A 26,183-nucleotide genomic window follows, 5' to 3' on the forward strand; every position below is an offset into this window, starting at 1 on the left:
ACAGCGGCCTGTGGTGACTGGGTGGAGTCGGACCACCGGAGCGGTGCACACCTCGGCCTACATTTCGCCGTGGTCATTCCTACCGCTAAGCGTAGCGGACCGAGTGCATGCCCGGGGTGGCAATTCTGAGATTCTCCGGTGATTGCCCCTGCCTTTGACGGTGAGCTGCCCGGACGCCGCCCGTAACTCGCCCTGATTCTTGCGGGCTGCTCCCGGATTTTCGCGGGCGCTGGTCCGTGGTGGGGACGACTGTTGCCCGTGACCACACAACGGATAATTTTTGCCTGCCCCCGGAACCCTGTTTCCAGCGACGTGGACCTTGAGGCGCTTGTCCCTGGGTCCCGGTCCCAATACGGGTCGGGCCTACCCGGCGGCCATCTTGTTATGATTAAGCCTACCATCCTGTCCACCGGGTCACAGCAGGATTGGGAGTGTGTGACTTTTGGGAGTGTGGCGGAGCGATCGCAGAGAGCTGTGCTGGGGTACGGCGACCTCCTCGAGGCTCTCGGTGCCCTTCATTCCACCTTGGTTCATGGCATCGGGGTCTTGGGGAGTAAGCTCGATGGTGTGGCGTCAGCGTCGGGACAGTTGCGGCCTGCCTGTCCTCAGGTACACAGGGACTTCCCGCACTGCACACAGGAGGACAATGTCGCGGCCACCCCTGAGATTAGTGAACAGCTGGAAACTCCGGACAGTATGCTTCCGTGTGATCGGCTGGCTGTGGGTCTGATCTGTTCCGGAGGTATTGGACCTGAGTGGGAGGTGGTGGCCTCGTCCCGTGCACGGCCTCCGGCGACCCAGGGAAAATTCAAGCAACAGTTGTCTACTTTGGCTGATTCCGCCTTCCTGGACCTTGTGTGCAGTGCAGATCCTGGGGCAACACTGGGAAAGACGTCCCTCCATGATGCGGACTGTGTTGGTACTCAGAGACTTCCACCCCACCTGTGTGCGTCGCTTCCCGGTCGTTTTTGGACACTCCTTTACCTTGTAACATTGGACATGGCGCTGGGTCGAGGGGTATGCATGGGCAGATTTGCAAAGAGTGGTCAAGGATAAGGCTGATCCTTCAGGGGTGGTCATCTAGTAGACGGGCGGGCTCAGGGGTTGCGTGCTCTCATGGCATAGCTATTAGTATAATTGGTGCATAATGCGCCCCATCTTTCTTTGACATGGTCGATTTTGTGCTGCTTACTGTTTGCCTTGGGGAAAACTTACCGTGCGGGAGGGAGAAGCCGGGGGCATGTTTTGAAGGCCCTCCTCCAGTTTATTAATACTCTCTCTACCCCCCCGTCTGGTGGGGTTCTTTTCTTACTCCCTTTTCTCTGTTCTTCTATATTTCGGGTCTGGTTCCAGGGCGACAGGCACACTGCTGGGGGGGGGGGGGGCGTACACATCTGCAGAGGTGCAGGGTGGGGGGTTGGGGAAGGGGATTCTTTAGTCTTTACCCTTTTTTTCCATGGCCTCCTTTTTCTTCTCTGATTCTTCTCTGTTTTTCTTTTCTGAGATCAGCGTGGTACAACTCCTTTGTTGTGAATCACTGCTTTTTCATGTGTGCCACAATTTCCGGGGTGTTTTCTGGGCTTTAGGGCATGGGACTGCAGGCGCAACTGGTCATGATACTTCTCTACATCCTGCACTTCCTGTTTTAGCGCCATTGACTCGATAGATTGCCGTTTATTGTTTACGTTTGTTATTCTGCCTGCCATTTTTCGCTGCTGGGAAATTGTTTGGCACCTGATCCTTTCGTCTTTCCCTATTATAAAATGAAAGCCTTCTTAATCCTGGTGTCCTACTTGCGCCATTCACTGGGCGAGAATATATTAGCATGGAGATTCTGCTCCCCGAGGTTCTGCCTGTGTCAACATTGGATCTCTGTTGCTTTGACTGCTTAGCGGCCGGCCCCGTTGTAGGCCCATACTTGTTATTGGTTGAAATGCTAATAAAGGTTTTTCAAAAAAAAAAAAAGAAACCTCAAATACCCAACCAATGAGGACACTAACCCTAATCCAATAGAAAAACCGGATTATATAAGGTTCCAGCGACCTCAGACAAGGTTTGCTGGCCAGGGAGTTGGAAGCTGCTCCTCTATTCAGAGATCACAGACAGGCTCAATCCACACTTTGGACTTCTGCAGGTAAGGGCCTAACAAACTTGTCCTCTAACAATACTGTTTGTATAAAACTTTACTCCCTCTCCTGGCCAAAAAACGGAGAGCACTGTCCCTGTTAAACACAGCTTAAACAGCATATTACTGCTGTCGCAGAGCACCCTCTGCTCTTTCTCTGATGTAGAAATATCCCTGTTGCTAGGCGGGGGCAGGGGGGACTGGTTTCACCCACCTGCTATCACAAAATGGAAGCTGGGGGTGGACTGCTTAACATACAGGTCTTAGCACAGATCATGCGAGAAAAACGGAGGGAAAAACTGATAGTCACGGGGAATGAGAGGGAAATAACTCCAGAATTAGGACTGCAAATCCCACAATTCAACAGGTAAAATGGTGACAGTCACAGGCGAGGAAGACCCACAAGTTTAAACCTAAAACAGGTGATAAAGTATACAATCACAGGCAAGTTAAAACTACAATTTTAAACTGTAACAACCACAGGCAAAGACAGTTAAAGAAAAAAAGAATTATGCAATCACAGGAAGGGTAAATTGTTTTTTAAATTTTTGGGAAAGAGACAGCACTAGTCTGCCTAACTACCACTTTCTAGACTCTGCTGCTTCACTGCAATCTGGGTCACAGACTGCAACTCACCAAAATGGCGGGTAATGTTTTGGGGTGCACCCAGCAAGGCCTTAAGGGGCCTGGGCAGGTGTGAAAGGAGGGCTCAGGGTTGCCTGGTAGATGAATAGCCAATCAGCAGGCCTAGGTTTGCTGGCCTGGGGGTGGGTCTGGGGAGCTGCTCCTCTATTCAGAAATCTCCTAGGAGACAGACAGACTCAATCCACACTTTGGATTTCTGCAGGTAAGGGCCTAACAAACTTGTCCTGTAACAATATTTTTTGTATACAACTTTACTCCCTCTCCTGGCCAAAAAATGAAGTGCACAGTCCCTATTAAACACAGCTTAAACAGCAGATTACTGCTGTCTCAGAGCACCCTCTGTTCTCTCTCTGATGTAGAAACATCCCTGTTGCTGGGGGTGGGGGTGGAGGGGCAGGTTTCACCCACTTGCTAATGCAAAATGGAAGCTGGGGGTGGACTGCTTAACATACAGGTCTTAGCACAGATCATGCGAGAAAAACTAAGGGAAAAACTGATAGTCACGGGGAATGAGAGGGAAATAACTACAGAGGTAGGACTGCAAATCGCACAATTCAACAGGTTAAAATGGAGACAGTCACAGGCAAGGAAGACCCACAAGTTTAAACACAAAACAGGTGATAAAGTATGCAGGCACGGTCAGGTTAAAACTACAATTTTAAACTGTAACAACCACAGACAAAGACAGTTAAAGAAAAGAAAAAAAAATTATGCAATCACAGGTAGGGAAAATCATGTTTTAAATTGCCAGCTCGTTCAAGTATTAGATAGTATTGTTGTTTTAGATGCCAGATACTACAGAATGTTGTTTAAGAATGTAGTGAGCAGGGCAGAAAACACGCAGAATGTTTAGAATTTGTTTTTCAGGGTGTAGTGAACGTGAAGAAATTGCAAATGGGAGGACCTTATTAACATTTAAGCCTCAGAATCCCTTTCTGCAGTTGCTTTCATCAGTATTGAGTGGAAGCCCAAGATTTCTTTGTTTTTTACACAATGGTCGGTTTAAAAAAATATTGTTTCAACTTGGCTAGGGAATAGAAAATATTCAGCCAAAACAAAGCTCTCATCACCCACACCATTCTCTGGGATCTTTTTGCTGCGTGGGACTGCCCAAATAAAAATTTGTATTTACCTCATCATTTTGAGCAGGCTGTGGCTGCACGCTACCAACTGATCCTTTTCGGCCTTTTATATTTTATGAGGGCAAATTTAAATTGCCATGAATGAAACAAGGAATAATATGTTTAAAAATACTCAGATAACACTTGGCTCGGATAATTAGTCATAGCAGATATACTTTAAGTATTAACTTGCTAAAGGTGGTTTTCAGCTAAACACAGCTAAGGCTACATAAAAAGTAGCACAGTTGTGCATTAACATGCGCTTGTGAACTTATTTATTTATTTTCACGCAATACATTGTGTTTCAATATACATTTATATTTGTATGTAATCATGTGATTAAATTGCCAATTGAACACTTCCATGTCATCATTAACAGTTCAACCCTTTTTAGTCAGCAGTGCTGTGAAATAACCTTTACTTTTACTATTTTAAGTATGGACTTTAAAATCCCAGCTAACGGCTATGTAATTTTAGTGGGTGGGATCTTGCCTACACAAAGTTATTACAGACAAAAGGCACAACATTTTGCATTTTAAAGCATTTTATGTGCTGTGTTGTGGTAAAAATGTACACTTTATATAATTCTGGGGTAGGGATTGGTGTTCTTTCCTACCCAATGTTAATTAAAAAGAGGAACATTATAGCTGTAATAGACTAGAGCTTTCTAAGCAGGCTTTGAATGCTCTTCTGGGGGTAACAACAGTGCGAATTTTAAATAATGTTTAGAACAGATGTTTTTGAAACAAAATAGTCACCTTGTGCTGATTTGCTGTGGAAAGTTGATGATGTACATAAAGGAAAATCTGGTGCTATCTCTAAGTAAACTGCAGGTGGCAGCAGAAGCACAGAATATACTATCACTTCTAGTCTATTCTTGATTGAGCTGCTCAAAAATCCTCTGGTTTCTCTTAAGGTCTTTTGATAGGATAGTTCAGGGGGTTGGGTCACTTTTATGGTCTGCACTGCTTAAATTGTAACTGTTATTATCATTACGTCTCTGCACTTACCTGGACCATTTGAACATCCGTTATCCTAAACCCCATTAAGGTAATCCCCCCCCCCCCCTCTGATGCTCATTGTTAGTGGGTAAGGACTGGTGCTGAAGCATCAATGAGTTGGTTGAGAACTGTGAGGTTGTACGTTCTTACTGCCTCAGCCTGTGTTATTTGTGTGTTCTCTTGCAGAGAAGCAGAAGTTGAGGGATTCAGACTACCCCCTCATCGCCCGTGTCCTGCAGGGCCCGTGTGAACAGGTCTCCAGGGTTTTTCTAATGGAGAAAGACCAAGTGGAAGAAGTCACCTACGATGTAAGTGGGGTTCCAAGACTACAAGCAAAAGTAGCACAGACAAGTTGCAGGTCTTCAGCATGAGTGGCTTCTTGATCCGAATGGGGCTAAAACTGCAGAAGGCTCGGATCAGCTTTATGGGGCGAAACATGTTCTGACTTTGTATTATCAGCATATGTATTCATCTGTATGTGAAAGTACAGGATTTAAATGAGCGTGATTTTATAATATGTCTCTTGCTTCTTAAACGCTATTTGAGAAATGAAGCCACCACAAAACGAATGGATATTGTATTCAGTACATATGCTATGATAAATTAGATGACATCTGCTCCACCCCCACAATTGTAGAACAGATTTTTTCTTCCATTGGGCATTGAGCATTTTCCCATACGTCCACTGTGCTCTGATTGGCTGGCCATCACATAGAAATTTCTGTTGCACCCGCCATTAACCAGGAAAAATAAAAACAAAAAGGGCATAAGGGCGCAGAGTGAGCCTACTCTGACCATCTGATGCCTTTGGGGGTGGGGGGGAGGAAGGTGGCCCAAAGACAAACTCTAGCGTTAAAATAAATAACACAAATAAATTTCTTCAAAGTGGAGCTAAAGATGGCCACTGATTGGAATTTGGATGTTTAGCGTTTTGTTTACCGTCCGTTAACAGATATGTTTCCAAAATAATGGAGAAATTTTAGGGTCAGTGAAATGCTATTTGGTGGAGTTAACTGCACAATCGTGTCTTTACCACACTTTCCGCACAATCTGTAGCATACTTTGCGGATTTCCACAAAAAAATGTTGATTCTAGCTCTGATGGCTCAAAATAATATTGCCACAGAGTGTTCCGCTTTTTTTTTTTTTTTTTTTTAATATTGATAACCCAGTCGCATACTTTGCCCCTCCTTTGCTGCATAGTCCTAGAGGTTATGCAAAATAAGTATCCTTTAAGAATAAATGCTACACAGATTCAAAGGATGCTGTTATTTCATTCCATGTCAATTTAGGAATAGTAATGTAACGTTTTTATTAAATTAGAGGATAACAAATATTTTTGTATATAGATTTAATAATTATTTTCAAAACCAAAGACTCCACTCGAAATAGGAAATACAATTTTATACAATAGCTAATGTATGCAATATAATACATGGTAAGGGTGCTAAAAGACATAACATTGTGACAATATGTTGGTGCTCAATTGAGTGACACGTGTGCAAAAGATTTACAGTGCAAATATAGTAAATGAGACATCAAAAGGATAAGATCGGCTTTTTTTGCTGCCTTGCCTAATGAATATAATTGAGAACAGGCTGAAAATGAAACTTTCACAGCATTTGAAAGCAATGTTACTGGTAGTCCCAAAAAGGATGCTGTTGACAATGTTTCTTCTCTACATGCCAATCTAAGGTAGTCTTCATCAGAATCACATGTCTGATATAGTTGGTTGTAGCACCCCTCTCAATATCAATTTAAAAGGAATTCATTAATGCATCCAGAACCCAGTGGCGGACGGTGACATTTGAAAGTGGTGGGGCGTAAAATGTTTGGCATACTTCAGCATAACGAGCGAGCGTAGCGAGCGAGCCCGAACAACCTAAGGGGGGTCCGGGTCGGTATTCCCCCCGAGAAAATTTTGAAAAAAGAGTGGAAAAATGGTGCATTTCAAGCAAATTTGAGAAAGCAGAAAGGTTAATAAAGCACTGACCTATTTACATCATGTGCATTTTGTGATCTGCATCACGTACATGTTCTTTGCAGCTGCAGGCACATTAACCTTCTGAAGTTCTGCGCTACCTTTCCATGAGTCAAAACTTCCATTACACAAAACTCTGATCTCTCTCTAGGAAAAACATTAGCAATATCCTTGGTGCAACAACATCAGACAGTAGACTGTACTGTAGACAGAAGGGTGGCACTGCACAGGCAGCATTCATGAGGGAATCTAAGACTCTGGTTTGTGGTGTGCGCTGCAGCCTGCGTTATCTTATCAAATAAATAAGGTGGTCCACTGGGAAGAACTTCGCTGAAGCAGTGTTTTAGCATACAACACTTGAGAAGAAAAAAATTAAAACAGGTTCCCGCTTAAACATGCAAAAAATGCTGACCATAGGCTTGAAATTAAATTGTTGAGAAATTCCCTCCGTTCCATTGTATTTCCATTTTCTTGTCTCCCCTCCTTCTCTATTTATTTTATTCCTTGCCCCTTTCCTTCCTCACTGTGAGGAAGGAAAGGGGCAAGGAATAAAATAAATAGACCACTCGTTCACGCTTCCTCTCATGTCTGCATTTACATTACATGTATAGCAACATTTCCCTTTCTTCGCCTCTCTTCTCTCTTCCTCTCGCGTGCTCCTCATTCTACTCCCTCGTAATTGCTTTTTTCCTTCCTCTTCCTCTTCATCTTATTGACCTTGTCCTACCCCATCTCACCCCTCTCTGTCTTGTAGTCTCTCACCTTTGCACTTCATACGCTCTTTTCTCTCCCCTGTCTCTTCTTTTGCCCCCCCTTCACCATTCCTTTCTACATCCTTTTTTATCTCTACGGTGAAATCATGAAATGTGCTGCAACGCACCCCCCTTACATGCCAGAAACTAAGGATTTCCATCACACATGCATTGTGTGACACACATAGCCAAACGCAAGAGGCAATTCATATTTAAAATAATAACAATAACATGTAGGATGCTGTTATTTTAATTACTCTTTGAACGCAGCAAAGCGAAGGAAAGTTCATATATATTTGCAGTTTTTAAAGTCGTCTCAGTAGCTCGTGGCTTGGCCTCGCCTGTGTGCGAACCGCGGCCTTGTGCACATCATGTTCTGATTGGAAGCTGAGCTGTGGGCAGCATACGTCAAACAGACCACGAGGCCGCAGTGAGCATGTACGTCCACATCACGAGAAATAAAATACCCCTCTCGGGGCACCATCACTAGACGGACCGGGACCAGACTATTTTAAGGGGGGAGGGACCCACTCCCTCGTGGCAATTAAAAAAAACTGATTAAAAGTGATACGTTTACGAAACATAAACACGAGGAGGCAAATTCGCCGACTAAAAAAAACCCTTCTGACTTATTTATAGCTGCTTGGCACAAGAGCTGTCAAGTTTCCGGCAAAGTACGTGCATTTCTTAACGGGCGAGTTTCCATGATTTTCAAATACGGCTAATGCATTTATCGCCTGTGGCATCTATATATTTTTTAAGATCACTGCATACACCTCCCCTGCCAATTTCTTTCCATTTGTAATACTATAGAATCATGACAAGTTGCAACCCGTGATTATAGGGGCTCCCGCGGAAATGCCAAGATTGGTTTCAGCACTGATGTGTCTCAGACTGAGACACACATACTCAGTCGCTCCCAGCCCCCCCGACCCAGAGGAAGGAAAAACTGGTTGACAAATAAATACCCTTTTCAGCGCCATGGAGCTTTGGCACACTCCCGCGCGCTCCATACATCAACTTTTCAATATGAGGAAGAAAAAACCTGCACACAAAAATATCAATTTAGCGGGGCATTTGGATGCAATTTGACCGCTGTCCAGCGCTGACCATGAGTGAAGTGAGGAAACCTCTGGGTTCAGCCAGCCATTTTCAAAAATTTCATTTACAATCCTTGTTTTTCAATTAATAAGAAGGCACACAATTCCCACATGAATGCCTTCGTGTAAAAGATGTTACTGCGCAATATAGTAACTGCGCAAAGCGGCAAAGGTGCTCGGGGCTGTCCGCAACTCCGCACAACAAGGCGTGACGTGAATAGTGCTGGCCTCATGGCCTGGTGGTAAGTGCAAGTGAGGAGGGGTTCTTATGTAAAGGGTCAGGTCAGGGACTGGGCCTCAGTCGAAAGGGCTACACGAACAACACATTACATAAAAAATACAAAAACTTAAGCCTCCACAATCATAGTCGTCGTGATACATACTAGAGTCAAAAACTGACTGACTCGCTGCTGGTTCCGGCACTGACTGTGTGTACCTCGTCTCTGCTCGTCGTCTGACTCTGTCTGTCTCTGATGGTGACCGTGACTCTCAGTCCTCGCCTCGCACCTCGTGGTCGTGTCGTCTCCGTCTCGTGTGGCAGGCAACAACAGGCACTGGCGCGGTGACGTGGTGCGCCGAACAGCGTAGAGACTGGAATGGCCAATCACTACTGCATGGCTTCACATTGCCGCAGTGTGATTGGCCATACCATACGCACGGCGCACCATGACTCACTCCAACTGCTGCAGGACCGCGGTGAATAAACTCAGCCAATCCTGGCGCTGTATTACCAGCGCCACTGTGCCAGCAGCGCCAGGATTGGCTTAAGAGCAGGGTTAGTCCCTGCCCATAATGAGACCCGGGGGCCTGCGTTAGGAGAAGCACCCTCGGGTCCCAGTCACGTCGTGTAGTAGTCAAAAGTTTCAAGTGCCACACACACACATCTGCGCATGTTCGGGCCAGGATCCCAGAATAGAGCCCAAAACATGACATGCGCATTGCCCACCACTGTACTGTCTGCTGGACTGCTGCGCACCGCTATCCACGTGACGTCAGCAGCAGCCCAGCCCCGCCCCCACACCGACCCAGGCACAGACTGCGACGATGCTCGGCTGCGAATTTTTTTTATTCAACCACAGTGACAGAAGCTGCTGTGGCGGTGCATCCATTGGGGCGTGGGGCTGTTCCAGCTTAGTGGGGCAACGCCCCAACGCCCCCAATGGACGCACCGCCACTGCCAGAACCAAAGAACAGAAAATGCGAGATGGTAAAAGCACTGTCCCATCAAAGTGGAAAAGATAACATAATCCTTGTGACCCTAAGACTGGTAAAGCTCTGCAGAATGGTTTGGGGGCTCCACCTACATGTGTATACAAAGATACACACACCGAAGACAATAATCTGAGTTTTTTCTGATTGTTCTAAAATAGTAGGAGTTAATAATGTGCAACAGAGTGATATTTCCTGACATTAGGAAGGATTGTATGTGGAGTTGCTATGTAGGCTGTTGCCTTCCGCTTGTGCTCATCATACTGAGTTATTTTAACCAGAAACAAAGTTCACAAGGCTGAAAACTGTATTTTCTTTTTATATTTCTGATGCAGGTGGCACAGTACATTAAATTTGAGATGCCAGTATTGTCCAGCTTTATTCAGAAGCTGAAGGAAGAGGAAGACCGGGAGGTGACAAAGCTTGTCCGAAAGTAAGTTACTACCAGTAAAAATGCACTAACAGCGCAAATCCATTTTCCTGATTTAATGTTTTTTAGGATTTTTCTATATGCTTTCCCTTCACATATTGGACCTCCTTACCATACCGTCACAAATTCATATTACCAGTCCCTTTCTCAAGATGCCAACCAGTGCTTAATTTGTAACTAAGTGCCGGAGCCCTCGTCAGGAGGCCACTGCAGTTCGCACCACACATTGCCACTGTTCTAAACATCACACTGAAGTGTGGCAATTCAGGCTGTTCGAGGCCGCCAATGCTTTAAGAACGCTTAGGTAGCAGGTCTTAGTTGTTAATGTATATTGTATGAAAAACTGTTTTTCGGCTCATTTTTAAATTACACAAACAACGCCTCCATCTATCAGCTGTCATAAGGGCATGTTCAGGCAATTAAGTGCCGGCTCAAATTAAGCACTGTTGCCAACTCATTCTGTACAAATTGTTTCTGAGATCCGTTAGATGGCTGATAACATATTCTGCTGAAATGATTGCCGCCATGTACCAGTCTCGCACTACCAACTTGTTTTGCACTATTTGTTGCTACTGGGATATGATCTGAAGCCGGCGTCTTGTACCAGTCCTTGAATGTCTTCGTTTCTCTCTGCAGGTACTCCATCCTGCGACTGACCATTGAGCAGCGGTTGCAGGAAATTGCAGACTTCCCCACAAGCATGTAGCACCACTTTACCCTGGGCTCCTCCAGCGCCTGGAGAAAGCTGCAAGAGTCTATGCACTTGTTTTCCTGGAAACAGCCACAAAGCACAGTGAACAAAGAAGAAAAAGCAGTGACTTGACATGGCCGCTGGTTGTGTGGGACGGCAGCATTTCAGCTTTTCTCTGACTCCTGATATGCAACAGGAAAACTGTGTGGTCTCTGCAGACTGAAGCAAGTTGAGAACTTGCCCCTTCCAAGCCGTGGGTGCACTGCTGGCTGAAGCGGGCCACAGGATATTTATTTTATGGAGTTCCGGGTGTTCCACATTCCAGGCAGTGTCTCTCGCCCCCCCCCTGAAATGCAGCTGTGAGGCGGGGAAGAGTCTCATATGTGCATCAGTTCAGTGACCGGGGTGAAGCAGTTCAGTGTGGTAGGTGGTGCTGGGGTCAGGCCCATGATAGGCCTGGGCTTAAGTCACATCTGCCCCAGCTATGCTTGTCCTGTAGAGCAGATGGACCGTTGGAACAGTTTTACAGGCCACCACTAACTTTGTGTCAGTCTTTGCGTTCAAAAGCTTGCGGAGCTGTTGAAATTGACTTCCAACATGGAGGCACTGCCCAACGTTAGCAGAAATAGAGAAATTGATAAAGATCTGAGGCTTTAAAAAAAAAAAGACTTCTAGCTCTGCCCTAATGCCCACGTGCAGATTTCACCTAAACATTTTTGCATCTGTTGCTGGGGTGGAGGGTTTTCCTACGCTTCCAGCAGCTTTCTGTCCAAATGCTGACGGGAGCGCGGGGTCACAACAGTATTCACATGCACAATAGCTCAATATGAGAGACTTTAACTCCTTGACGTTACAATGTGTTCCAGCCCTGCCGGCCGGACGGACTATTTACCAAGTGATAGACTGGGATAGCCCTCCGGTGCAGGGCGCTATGTGGTAATATTCACCATTACCAACTTGCACGTTCCTCTTACCTGCGGGAATTCCTTCTTGCCTAATGTGCTTATAAACTCAACCCTGAATCAAATTAAATGCAACATTTAAAGTGTTATTTTTGATGTGAAAAAAGACCTGAAAAGTTTAACTCTTTTTTGAGGGCATTGTGTGTGTATTGTACACCAGGATGTTACATAAGTCAAATATTATATGAGTGAGCAGGTGGTTTGAGCTCATCCCTACTTCACCTTCCCAAAGGCAGTAAAACAAATGCTATAGTGCACTATCTGCTGGGACATGCACTGTCAGATTATTCCAAATACCATGGCATCAAAGGATGGTTTATGCATTCATGAGCCCCGCAAAAACAATAGAACTGTAAAGGACGGGCAGTTGCTTCCAAAAAGCAAAATGTAAAAGAGCGGCATCTCCAAGCAAGTCTCGCTGGAAAGATAGCGATAAGATTTTCTTGTAAAGTTTTGTGGTTTCAGGTGTTGTAGTGACCCTGAGACTGTAAGAACGCATTCGACTATGTAGAGAAACACATTTGGCTCCTCGAACAAAATGCTGTGAAATTCAAGTACATTCCATGCGCCGAGGACAGGTGTTGAGTGATAACATTCCAGCTGTGATTAAATGTTAAACCCCCCTCACACACTTTTTGCTGGAGAATAGCACTCGAATTATAATGCAACAAAAAAAATTAGACGAAAAATGCCTCAACAATTTTTTTGGGGGTTGAAAACTTTGGTGAAAGTCCACAGATTTTGTAACTTACAAACTTGGCTCAACTCAGCTGGTACAGCCTTAATGAAAATGCAGCCAGTTTCTTACAAAATGTTTTTTTTTTTTAAACACAGATGACAAGATTAATTCCTTCATTTGCAATTTTTTGTTTTGCAGAAATTATGTATGGCTTCCACAAACTTGCTCCAGCCCGTTAGCAAGGTTTTCGAAGATCAATGTACTTTTTCGAATGTGGGAGTACCGCTTGGAGAACGCATGCCCCATGACGTTCATCCAGGGATCGATTATGTTGTTGGATTCCGTACAAAACATTTACAATGCAGAATTTAGCAACTACTGTGAAATATTGTCTGATCTCTGAATATATATTTAGTAGTATTTACAAGAAGGTTGCCCCTACTGCTGTGTGGTGGGGCATATGTATCTTGCATTCAAAAAATGTGGCATGGATTTTCTTTCCCATCAGTCTCTTAGAGAACTGGTTTGCTCTGCCGTGAGCTTACAACTAAGGTGGACATTCGAGGTATTTTGTTTGAAGGTAAGCCACGTAGATATTGGCTCTCCTTGATGGCGTCATAGGTAGGTACAAGCACAGCAACTTTTTTTTAATAGACACTCCCAGGGTCTTGAGTGTTCGCTTTTTCTTTTATTTTTCGGACCATTCCTCATAATTGGTGCTTGAAGTAGGTGATACAATTGTTATTTCAGTGTTGCCTTTGAGCCTTGACAGTTAACAGTAACATTGTGATCAAAGGTTATTTACTTTCGTTTGCAGATCTGTCTCTTCTAAAACCGTGGGTCACAATGTGCCACTTAGTGAGGACTGTAAGCTGCTATTAAAAAGATGGTCCAAAGTCTAATTTGTCATTTCCATTACTCCCGGTGCCATCTTCCTCACCCATTCTGTACTCTAAGGTAATGTACCTCTAAGACAGGCTTCTTTTAATTTTTTTAATGCCTTTTCTAAACACTCCCCGTTGTTCTTTGGCGAAGCAATAAAAAATGGTCAACATCCAAATCCCCACCAGCAGTTACCGAGCAAACCACTCCGGTCGGAAGGCAAGACCACAGTGGTGGACAAGGAAGATGGCCCCAGGAATCACTAAAACTACTCATAAATAAATGGGCCATTACTTCCAGTGCCCACTTCCATTTCCTGGTGCCTTTTAGGTTTAGCTACAGACAGCGCATGCGCTGGTCTGGCGAGACATTTAGTAAGTTGGTTTTTCAAGTGCTATCAAAGGCTTTTGCTGGCCACCAGCTTGCTATTACGCACACAAGCGTGCGCGCACCAGCGCGCTCACACCTCGCTCCGCCTCTTGACGCGATCACTTTCGGCCAATGCTATTTTAAACTTGCAGCGCGAGTGCGCGCTTGTTTTATTTAGGCACAGGGACTTTCAGTGATTTCTTTGACGCGATCACTTACACTTTCGGCTAATGCTTGTTGTAACTGGGTGTGCAGTTGAGAGGACTTAACCATTCAGTTTCTTGTGCTGAAATGGCTATGTGTCTCCATGTTTTTTGGACTTTCCTTTGGGTTTTATAGGGGCAAAACGTGGAGGGATTGTTTTATTTAGGCATGGGGACTTTCAGTGATTTCTTTGATATGCCCAGAATCACACGATGTTGAGCTGCGCCGAGATCTTTATCGATGTAGCAGCAGTTTCCACACAGCAAACAGGAAGCTGCCATTTAGATCGCGAGTGCGTGCTTGTTTTATTTAGGCATGGGGACTTTCAGTGATTTCTTTGACGCGATCACTTTCTGCCAATGCTTGTTGTAACTGGGTGTGCAGTTGAGGACTTCACCATTCAGTTTCTTGTGCTGAAATGGCTATGTGTCTCCATGTTTTTTGGACTTTCCTTTGGGGCAAAAAGTGCGAGGAAGATGATCTCCTGCAGAGAGGCTATTATAGACTTATTAGACAGAAAGCGTGAATGTGTTCTTTATATCTCATTTAGACCTACTTGAATGCACGCGGATCGTATAATTTTATAAACTGTTTCAAAAATACTCTGCAGAATGAACGGGCTGGTTAGAGTGGGTGGGAGTCTGCTTTGTGTGCCCCAGTGAGCTATAAACAGGGAAGTTTCTAGGGAAAAACACAACTGTTGTAGGTCTGCGGCAACCCATCGGAAACAAGCCATCAAGAGAAAGCTGCCAGAAATTAAGCTAAGCAGACCCCGCATGGGAACTCGTTTCCTAAACAACTATTACTTGAATCTTCAAAGGGAGACATGCCAGAAAGCAGCTTTTCCCCCATCCTGGCTCTCAATCCATACATATTCAAAGAAAAAATATTCTGCTTATTTGCCTTTCGCACTTGATGATGGAACTGCCATCCATTTATAACTACGTGATGAGGCCCAATCAGAAAAGGCTTGCAGCCATTTGAGAGAAACACCAGGGCCATTTTGTTTTCCCATGATCCTTTGCACTGGGGTCGCTGATCCTGTCTGCCTGTTCAACAACTTTTCGCTCTCCAGCTCTGTAAATGCCTCCATGACCTCCTCGTCGTATCTTTCGTTCATGGAAGGCATGTTCAAGCCCCACAAATAACTTTTGGTAGTTTCATAGGAGTTGATCGCGTCCCCTCCCTCTGCTTCCCCTGTTGCTTTCTAGTAGTCATTTCATTAGTGCATGATTAATAAATCAAAGAGTTACTATTGGCTAGGCAGTCCCTCAAAAAATACTGTCAGTCATTCAATGCCATGGAATGTGGTGAAGTTGTGTTACCATTTCCACATTTCAATCTGAATTGCACAAGTATGCTTCACTGCCACAGTGCAAATCCAAAGTGATAAGACATTCATTCAATAGCAAGAACGTTATGGATGCACAGGTGGCTTCAGTGGGTAATGGATGTTTGTGAAATTTTGGGACAAATGAATTACGAAGCAGTGCAAAAAATCTAGGTGAAGCAGAGGTGTAGCTACCAGGTGTAGCAGGTGCAGTGGCACCAGAGCCCCGAGTGGCCTATTGAAGCCTGATAATTGTTGTGTTTTACTACCGCTACAACTGACAAAAGGGCAATTTTCCTTGTTCGCACCAGGGCCCGTGGCATTCTTGCTACACTACTGAGGTGAAGAGGTCTGAACTTTGTCTGAGGAGTCTACTGCTGGCGGATACTGAACACTAATCTTGATTTCACCTAATGCCTTTTCCTGCCACCACCCTACACTTTTCCTTTTATCGGACTCTTGTCGGATCCTGGTCATCCCTTCTTTCTCCCGTTGTCAATGTTTATTTACATTTCTCTTCCTCCTGTTGTCTTTCTCTCACTTGTTCTTGGCCAAAGTCTATTGATGAAAAATTAGCCTCAATCCCCAACAAGCATTAGCATAGCCAATAGGTCTAGCTTTTGGGACCTTATAAGTATTTAGTTATGCAGCACAATATCCTTGGTGCAACAACATCAACTGTTGCATGGCTAGAAACGTATTCGGTCCCTGAGGCGAGACCTATTGGCTATGCCAATACTCGTTATATCAGGCTGTACCTAGACAGTGCCACCTACCGGACCAAAAAACATTGCAAAAACACTTCAGGAGACAAAAATACTGTGAACACATATGAGGCTTCAATGCAAATCAACACAAGAGAATCAAACCAGGGAAACCTAAGATAGCACCTTGGATACAAAGTTTAAATCCTAGTCTCCATTCTCCTGGAGATAGGAAAAAAAGAAGAACATGGAAGGCAGCCCAGAAACAATCAAGAACATAAACTCGCCGAACCTTCGTCCAAGCAGAAGATGTACTTCTTGGCATTCATAATCTTACCTGGAGGACAGAGTTAAGTCTTAAAGTGCAGTTGTGAACCTTCCCCGAGAACTGTATATGGCACAGCAAGGTGTTGGTCTTCCATCACCTTCTTATGGATGCTGATCTTTTAGGCTCTATTCACATTAACTGATCTTAAGTTAGAATAGACTTCAAGTATGTTATTAAGAGCTAATCCAATGCAACACCTCATAAGAGCAAGTTACTGGAGAGGTTGTTGTAAGAATTACCTTCTGCCAGAGAAGCAAACTAAGACACCCGTAGCAAAAGCTTTCCTAGGATGGCACCTGCTCAAAATAAACGTATTTTATTTTTATTTATTTATAATGCATACCATCACAAGTAGAATCTTTGGCGCAAAGTAAGATTCCAGTAACCAAACCTAATTTATTAAGACACAAGCCACGTACTCCGATGTTTCCTGAATTTGAAGTAGTTCACAAGTTAAGGGTCAAAGACTGAAGACCTCCCTTCTCATTTCTCTGTTTTAGTTGCTTAGGAGAAACATTTTCATTGTGGCGCAAACTACTGAATGAACTTTGTCGCTGAAAAGATATTTGTTCCTGTTTTCCATTGAAGGGAGGCTGTAACCTGGTCTTCCCATTTGCCTCAAAGGTTCTGTGCTTATGTTTGTTTAAATCGAAATTCTATTGTCTGTTTTTTTTCCAATGGTCGCACTCTAGTAGAAAATTCCTTTTGCCTTCTCCCTTTACGTACTGTGTTGAAAAACAAAGGATATGAGAATTTTCTCCTCGTTTGTTCTTCTCATGCTTTGGTACTGCCCATTGCAACCTTCTAAGGCGTTTGTTGCTGGGTGCATGCTCTGAGTTGTAGACTGTTACAAAATCCATGGGAATTCTATCTATCACAAAGGGAATATGTACATGCCAGCAAACCTAATGCAGACCTCCATGGTTGTAAGCAGAAAAGGCATGCCTCAGTCAAGATCATTTTTTAGGATGAGTGCGCGGGTGAATTAACATAGATCCTGTTTTATGATACCTTCGAGGGTCTCTGACTCTGTTTGTATATGGGGATAAATACTTTACTTAAGGGTAAGCAAAAAGTGGTGATGTTGGCATTCTTGCACTTTGGACACTTCCAATTACAGCACTCACATTCCATTCCCTCGCGGTACATGACAACGTTGTGGTATTCGGTGGAGCCAAGGAAGTCCGTACGCAGCGATCTGCACAATAATGCGACGTGTAGGGATGCAATCTTGGGTCTGTGGTTCTTTAATGAAAAGTGCCTTACGTCACAACTTCAGTACCACAACCCTAGCCCTCATTATAAGACCAATGGTAATCCCAGGGAAATAGTGACACCGCAGGGTTGGGTTTTCCCTACTGTGATATCTACTCCCCAATCCAAGTTTGATGGAGGATAATGTGATAACTTATTTTCCACCGTTGCAAATGCAAACCTCCCAGTATGAAGTTTTTTTCTGCACTCATTTTGCCTGGTTGTGCCTGGAAATATTTTGCAGGAAAACCAGCTAGGTCTAAGCGATATTTGCTTAAGTCTTTTAATACCGATTTAGGAGCAACTCTTATTTGCCTCTGAATCAGATTACCACATGTATTTCATGAGGGCCTGAGTAGGGCAAGTTCCAGTACATTTGTAATAGGAGAGCTCGTGTATTTAGGCACATAAACCAGCGTAAAGATAACTTTCCTGGCTTCTTCGTTTAACCTTTTTTAAAGGGTAAAGTCTGATGTCCATGCATTCTGCAAAAACTCTATTGTAGCCATAGAAAGGGCACCTCCGAGCTTCTAATCTCAAATAAACGGGCTGCGGAAGTACTTGAGCTGAATTTGCTCCTCGTGTACTCCTATCAGAAGTGTTCAGTACATTTTATTTTTAACCTCTTTGCTTATAACATACATGACTCATGCACAGGTTTCAAAGGTACCCAGCTGTGCACAGATTTCCATTAGCGTTTGTTTTTAAAGGTATTTTTGAAATATCGCTTTCCCTCTGAAGTCTAATGTGACCATTGTTTGAATATGACACATAAAACCCCATATTTGTGTATCCGTTTTGGTGCACGCTCTGAAGCACATACATTTTATTGAATAAAGCACTTTGCAAGCACAATTTCAACCCATTTTGTGAGACTGCGTTTATTTTTATTCAGAGTTAAATTTAGCAGTGATTGTTGCAGATGAGACAGAACAGTACTTATTGTATTCTTTGGTTATTTGACGAGAAGAACAAGCACACGTTTATATGTGTCTTGTTTTAGCACTGAGTTATTTTAACATTCAGTTGCTCTAAAGATATAAGGCTTGTTCTATGGATGGATGTATCCTTAAGCAGTGCTACTTTTGCAATATAACTGAGAGTCATTGGATAATTACTAATATAGCATACATTACTTCCTCTTCTTCCGTCCTTGTCCCATTCATTACCATCGCAGTGAAGGTGCCATTCACTCTACAGAGTCCACTGTTAAGCTATTTTCAGTATTAGAGGTCAAAGACATACCAGAAATACCTCCTTCACCCAAACCCCTTCCTGTTTTTTGTTTGTGCCATGTATGCTATTAGGGCTGTGGGAGGTTGCTGCCCTCGTGGTGTTCTGCCAAGGTCTGAATCTAGTCCCCCCCCCCCCCCCCCCCCCCGATTTCACCTGGGTCCAATGCCAAGCGCGCCCTAAATTACTTGTCGTACTGAGCCCAGGCATATCCACCCCTTGCTTTGAGCTTTCTGGATCACATTCATACACTTACACATGGGCCTAGCAACGTTCCGGATACTTTTCACAGTAAACGCTGACATAGATTAAAAATGTTGTGGCCCAATTCTCAATCATGAGTGGTACCTTTGGCCACTTTGCCAGCTCATATTCCTCCTCCTTCGAGCCCGCTTTGGAACGCACTTCTCTATGGAGTAGATTAGATACTCCCATTTCCAAATCAGCTCCTTTGTGGCCAACATAAGATGAGCCCCTAATGGCTTTGTAACCTCCATATATGGTGATCTCTTTATCTTAAGCTCTTTGCTCTCCAGCTCATCCTTTTTCTCACTCTTACCTTGTGACTTTTCCCCAACCACTGTCATCTCACTGCCACCTACCAACCTCATACCTGCCTCACGTTTCTCACCTTTAACGACTGCCTTGAGCTCCCCAGTGCCCACACCCACACCGATCACGCACTTCCTTTTAAGCAGCTGCTCCCGAGCCCCTCTCGGCATGCACACCCGTAGACAACATTATTGGCTCATTGCCCAAAGCCTGGACCTTACCTGGCTCCAAGGACAGTGCACGTAAAGTTGCTTGCCGCCTCACTAGTTTCCTCTGCACCTCCATTGCCTTATTTGGCTGTTCCAAATTGGCCTGCAAATTACTGCACAGCACATTAGAAGTACCCCCCTCCACACCATTACCATTTTCCTTGTTTTTCCCCTCACCTTCCTCAAGGCTTGCAACATCATAAAGCAACACTGTAACCCAGTGGGTCCGCCATATCGCCCCAACTGGGGCCGGCACACACATTTTGCCCATGAACCATTACATAATGAGGCATTGTAGGGTGAGGCATGGCGTCACGGGGGAGGGTTTGGGGGGGAAGACGAGGGATGAGATAAACCCTCCATACCACTGCGCCAACAATATGCGCTTGTCTGCTGTGCCGTGAGCGCTGGAGGCTGTTCCAGACCTGCCAACTGGTGGGGCTGATGAGGCCAATCCGGACCTTCTTCTACATAGGGATCCCTTGACGACATCAGGCGCACCGCGCAGGGCCCAGCCATCTCTTCACTTCGGTGCTGTCGAGTCCTCTCCAGCTCTACCGAGTTCGGAACTCTGCTTCGCTCCTGTACCTGGAAATAAGAGGACTGTCCTGGGGCCGTGGGCCTGCCGCTGCAAATACCCCGCACCCCAGACACCACCGGACCGCCTTATCTCTTTGTCCTTACCCAGCACGTCCCAAGCCACCCGACCACGCCCCCTCCACAACTTCGGTGCAGCCTCCCCGCAGTACTCCACTTCTACTAGAGCCTCAACAGCCCTATTTTCCTCGTGTCCGCTCCACTCCAGCATTGCTGCCACAAAAACGGACGCAGGGCACTTGGCTGTCCCCAATGGATCCCATCCTGTGCTATTCACTTTTCTGCCCCCACCCTGCCCTCATCTCCTGTTCTCCCAGTCCGCTCCTGCTCCCCTATGAATCCTCGTGCTCGGGGGGGGGGTTCTACTCAGCGACCCCCCCCCCTGTTACTCAAGTAGGCATCGAGCTGTGCCACCCTAACTTTCCTTGTGTACCCTACTTCACTATCCCCCCAGAAACACCCCGCCAAATTGGGGCCCTCCCAATATTCATAGGGTTCAGTGTCCTCCAGCTCCTGGTCCTGTCTCAAAATCAGGTGTGCTGCCCTCTGGCATTGCCCAGCACCCTGTACAACAGTTTGCTCTTCAGCGGGCATGTGACTACCCCCCATCTGCTGGTCACCAATAAAACCAGCACCTGGATCGCAACTTAAAGTGAGCACACTAAGCCCCTCCTCTCCGTGCACCTGTTCCTCATCGTTAGTGGCTCTTCTGATGCTGCTCGCAATTGCATCGCTGTAGTTCCACTGATGTCAACAGGCTTCACAGGCACCCCATTATTTAGGCAGTGCCATCTACAACGTCTGGCTTCTCACACACTGCCACTTCTGTCTTTGCCCTGAGGCCCCGTACACACGCAGGCTGTGCGGAGGGGCCCTAACATCACTGCTGTTCCACAACGCAGTCTGAGTTCAAAACAGCCCCAGGGCGCTGACGCTTCATACCTGCCACCCCACGTCAACAAACAGCCCCAGATGTCCCTGTCTGGCCCGCCCCATTACCTGAGGCACTTTTTCTCCCTCAGTCACGAGGGACTGCTCTCCTGACTCCCAAGCAGCCCCTCTCACTTACTCTAATGGTGGGGACGGCCACCTCCCGCCAGTTCTGCAACAGTGAGCAGACAACAACTGTGGCTACTAATCTCGCTAAGGTCCGCCTAGCCAGACGGGGCCATGATATTACGACCTTGCCACCGACACAAATTCGAGCAGCCCATCCTCCCTGAGGATCCGCATGGCTTCAGCCACCTTGCTGTCAGCTCATGACATTTTATCTGAAACAAACAGTGTATACATATACACCCGTAACTGTGCCTAATAAACTCTCCCTGCACTAAGGAAAAGGCGAAAAGGTCACAACTATCTTCCAGCCACCAGATCAGCAAACCTAAAATGGTGGCAGGGAGCCCAACAAGGACCCTTAAATACTTTTGGGCTATTTTGGGCTACACATGTAGACCAACACAAAATGGCAGTTCCAGACTGCACCACCCGCTCAGTCTGCCTGGGAGAGGAGGGTTCCCCCCCAAACCTCCCCTTTATGTAAAGGGCAAGCTTAATGGACAAACATGGAGTCCAGAGTGGGCCCTCCTCCAAAGAAAAAATAGAAAAAAAATAGGCACATGGTGCATGTTGAAGAAAATGAATTTAGTGATAAAGAAAGGCGTATAAACAGTGGGAACTAATAGTCTTGAAATATTAAACACATTAAAAACCGCCCCATATCTTACTGCATTAATATCTTAAACAGTTAGTATAATGTGCATATTTTACAGCGCAACAAACTTCAGACCTTTAAAGTGTGTTCTTGTCCAGTAACTTGCACTGCATGCAGCATCAACTTTGGAAGAAAATGCTCTAACCAGGCTTCTGGAAACACCGATAGCAGCTGGCTGCAACTCGTCATCTAGGAATATGTGCATACAGGTCTTTAAGAGGGATGAAAAAAGTGAGGCTCTCTAAAAGGGAAACACATAAAATACATTTTTGTGATTCCCATAGTGTGCCACTCGACTGGTATTTTGGTTTCTCTCTGAGATGTTACTGCATTCAGATATATTACACAACTGACATATACCTAAAACCTGCCAGTATTATTGGCTTTGTCAATGGTTGTTAGCTGTTTAAGATAAATGAGTAACAAAAATGATTGGTATATATAGTTAACATTTGATCTGTTTCAATTCAGAAATTGTGAGACTGAATTAAATAACTGAGGTCTGTGGAAGGAGTGTTGGCCTTCAGTTATGTGAGCTTTATGTTAGATATGTATGCCCTTTTTCACTGCACAGCACATCTTAAACCTCATCTTTTTCCTCTTCAGCACCCTCTTTTCACTCGCTCCAGAATGAACTTCCTTGCATCTCCTTACTTCACTGCCATCAACATACACTGTGCTCACTCACATTTAAGCACTGTTTCTTTCTTTTGCCTTCTAATATTTTCTAATCTGTGTACACTCTTGACACGCATTTACAAAGAATTTCATTTGCAAATAGAATACATGACCATTGTTCTGTGTGCTCTTCAGAAAGGGAAACACACTGACAGGCCCTTTGCTTTGGCGTCAACCTCAGGGTCAGAGCTGCCAATCAAAACCATATATAAACACCTGGCACTGTTGCCTGCTTGACCCCAGCCCACCCGGTCAGCGTGTCATGGTGATATGCCTAAAAAGCCCTTCCCACCATTTCTTTTTAAGACATAGGGGGTTGGTCTTTCTAGTCCCTGTGTGTTTTTATTTTTTATTACACAGGTAAGGGGGAAATGAGTATAATCCTATTCCTCATGAGAGATGGCATTTTACTTTAGTGCGCTACTTTAAGAGGCTTTATATATCTGCGTATGATTCTGCTGTGTAGATAACTGGTCTACTATTTATGGCCCCACAGCTCACATAAAAAGTGCTTTCTTCCCCTGTTTAAACAGTCTGTTTTAGACTTGCACTTGTATCTCCAGATAGATTTCTTCATGGGGTTTGTGATGGAAGACATAGACAACATTCTCCATCTGTGACATAAAAGGATCTCCAGGAGCTGGTGAAATCTCAGTTGGAAGCCTATAGTAAACATCGCATAAGGAGTCCACCTTCTTAGGCATCTACTTCTTTGGCTAGTTGCTATTGGTCAATCTACTCTCCCCTCATCTGCCTCTTCTTGTGTGTCTCCCAAGTATGATGAAGAGGAAGTGGGTTTTCTAGCTGACTCCATCGCTAGGGAAAAATATGTGCTTAAGGAGGATTTGAACCCAGTGATATCATACCTCTTTTCTAACCTCCAATGACCAGGTGCAGAGGACCAGCCTAACACGAGCGGGGAGTGGTTTAGACAGTTTCAGAAACCTAGGTTTCCCAAGGGTCCATTGGTCCCAGCTATTCCAAACCTTTTGAAGCAGGAATGGAAATATCCAGACAGGGTCTCATAAGCTAGATTCATGGTCAGACTATACTCCTTGGCGAAGGGAGAGAAAGAATTATCCCAATCTATTACAGAGGACCCTTCTCGAACAAACTTGATTGGGAAACTGTCTCTGCTACAGAAAATGTGATATTAGCAGACTCAGTAGATAATAATTTGGAGGGTTTTTGCTAATAACTGTGGCCACCAGACACCACTTACACCTGAGAGGCTATAAAGTCAAGGCACTTCAGAAGAAATTCCTCCTAAAAATTCAGTTTTCTGGTTGTAGGCTTTCTGGTGAAAAGCTGGGGGAGGACTTTTTACGATCCTGTAGGAGGTCACCTTCTCGAGTTTCAGCGCACTTGGAAAGAGTAGATCTCTGACAAGTAACTTCTGAAATTGTCACCCTGAAGAACCGGGTTTTTAGAACCCAGCGGCGCCAGGGGCACGCCCAAGGTCTTCGGGTTTACCTGTCTTAGAATACAGAGACACAGGATACTTCTTGGTGGCGTCAGAGATCGAATTCATTGGCTGCAGCCAGTAACAGAAGTCCTAGAAGTCATCACGGTATGAGTTCTCAGGAGACTGCTCAAATTTACAAAGCAAGTCATCCCTTTTTATGCCAGAAACATCACATTCCAGACAAACACCCATTATTTTACAAATTGTCCAATCGCATGTAACCACACCAAAAGTATCGCATGACGGTAAAACCCACTTTTCAGTTGTCCGGCCCATGATCAATCATCGAACAATCCCAACATTCTTCTTTAGACAAGCTGGACAGACCCATAATAAAGAGACCACAACCCATATCGTAAATGGACCATAAAAGAAGAAACAGAAACAGATAGAAGTAGGATGGGGCATGTTTGTGTGTAATAAAACTTTATGAGATCCCGTGCTCTGACCCTTAATCAAGATCAGCTAGCGGGCGGGAACGGGTTTGGCAGGGTTGGCCTCAGGCAACTAGGTCAGTTCACTCAAGTCATGTAGGAGTCAGCACAAACTCGAGCTAAGGTGCGCCTGACCAAAAAGCTTGTTTAACCACAGTCATCGGCCTATGTGAGGGCAACCACAAAAAGGCTACCATGCGCAAAATGGAACCCAGGGTTCGGAAAGAAAACCCTAAATACGCAGTGAATCCATTGGTGTAATGTGACGAAAACACGTACTAGCCGAACTCACTAGTTACGGTTCGCTGTTACCAAAATCGTAACGGAACCATGATATTTATAACGCAGATTCAGATTTCACGGAACCTCAGACCCTCCTTTTGCCCTTACATAGGCAATCTCAGTCTGCATCTGAATTGATGTCGATATTCATCAAATCATCAAGGTGCTGTTGAAGCATCATCTTATCTCTCTGTACCTTTCTCAAGACAGGCGGTCTCCTAACACATGTAGTAGCACAAAGGCCACATATGGCAGGACCACACTGTACACAGAGACAACACAAGAAAAGAATCGCTAAAGCCACACCAATGATCGTCAGAATCTTCCATCCCCAAGCGGATAACAGTCCCCAAAACCATCCAGTTAACGACCAATCTCCTCCGTCCGTATGTATTGACTCGGAGATCTTATGTAGCCTGGAGATGGCCTTGTATACTGTCTGAGCATTATCTGGAATGAAAACGCAGCAACTCGATTGGATCACTTTACATACTCCACCTCGATCTGCAAGTATGACATCTAAAACCATACGATTCTGCAATGTCATAAGGCGATCCGCTTGAATCTCAGCTGTCAAATTACTAAGGGCACTGGCAGTTTCGTTTATGGTGGATTCAACCACTCTCGTCAATTGCCGCAAGCTCCTACTGTTAACCATAGGTCCCCAAAACGGTAGGAACCCCTTAAAGAAGTCTCCCACTTCTTGTCCAGCGGTATCTTCCTGATCGAAGACACCCCTAACAACTCTCGTCTTGTGGTAATCTGCGGCAGCAGTATACGTAGGAGGCAACAAATAGCCAACATAACACGTTCCCGAAAAATCAGGGGGCAACCATGTATATGCTCTGTTGTAACAAACAAAATACGTACCCTTGGCTGCCAAAAACGGCGGGGAAGACTGAGACGTAAAAACATACGTCTGAGTACAAACACTCTTCCCTTACTGAGCTTTCGGATTCCTGCCAATACCTTGCAGACAAAAATGACCTCGGTGGGGTACGATCCAAATCGGAGGTGACCTCTTTCGTCTCTGCTTTTCACTCAGGCTAACACTGTATCCAGTCGCGTTCCAGCCAACATAAGCTAGTAACTCGTCCTTGGGAATAGTCCTATATGTATCGATATCCCTACTCATATTCACAATTCCCTTCACCAAGGCTTTATTACTCGAGTTATCTCTTATGGAACGCAGGGGATAGACTTCGATAGCATAAATGAACATCGTCTGGAAAGCCCATAAAGACCCATTCTGA

At 44.9% G+C, this 26,183-nt stretch overlaps 1 protein-coding gene across 2 annotated transcripts in view; it reads left to right on the forward strand.

The window, feature by feature from the left end:
- The window catches only part of RASSF2 (Ras association domain family member 2), a 198,517-nt gene extending 179,890 nt beyond the window's left edge, over positions 1-18,627 (forward strand). Inside the window, exons 10-12 of one of the 2 annotated variants that reach the window (XM_085636373.1) lie at positions 5,079-5,200; positions 10,269-10,366; positions 11,000-18,627. In XM_085636373.1, coding sequence (XP_085492499.1) covers positions 5,079-5,200; positions 10,269-10,366; positions 11,000-11,069 — 290 coding nt within the window. In that variant the 3' untranslated portion in view covers positions 11,070-18,627. The remainder of the gene's footprint in view (positions 1-5,078; positions 5,201-10,268; positions 10,367-10,999) is intronic. The other variant, XM_085636374.1, reaches the window with a different exon arrangement.
- The last annotated feature ends 7,556 nt before the right edge of the window (positions 18,628-26,183 follow it).

The sequence above is a fragment of the Triturus cristatus genome, chromosome 11, assembly GCF_964204655.1.
Source record: "Triturus cristatus chromosome 11, aTriCri1.1, whole genome shotgun sequence".
NCBI lineage: Eukaryota > Metazoa > Chordata > Amphibia > Caudata > Salamandridae > Triturus > Triturus cristatus.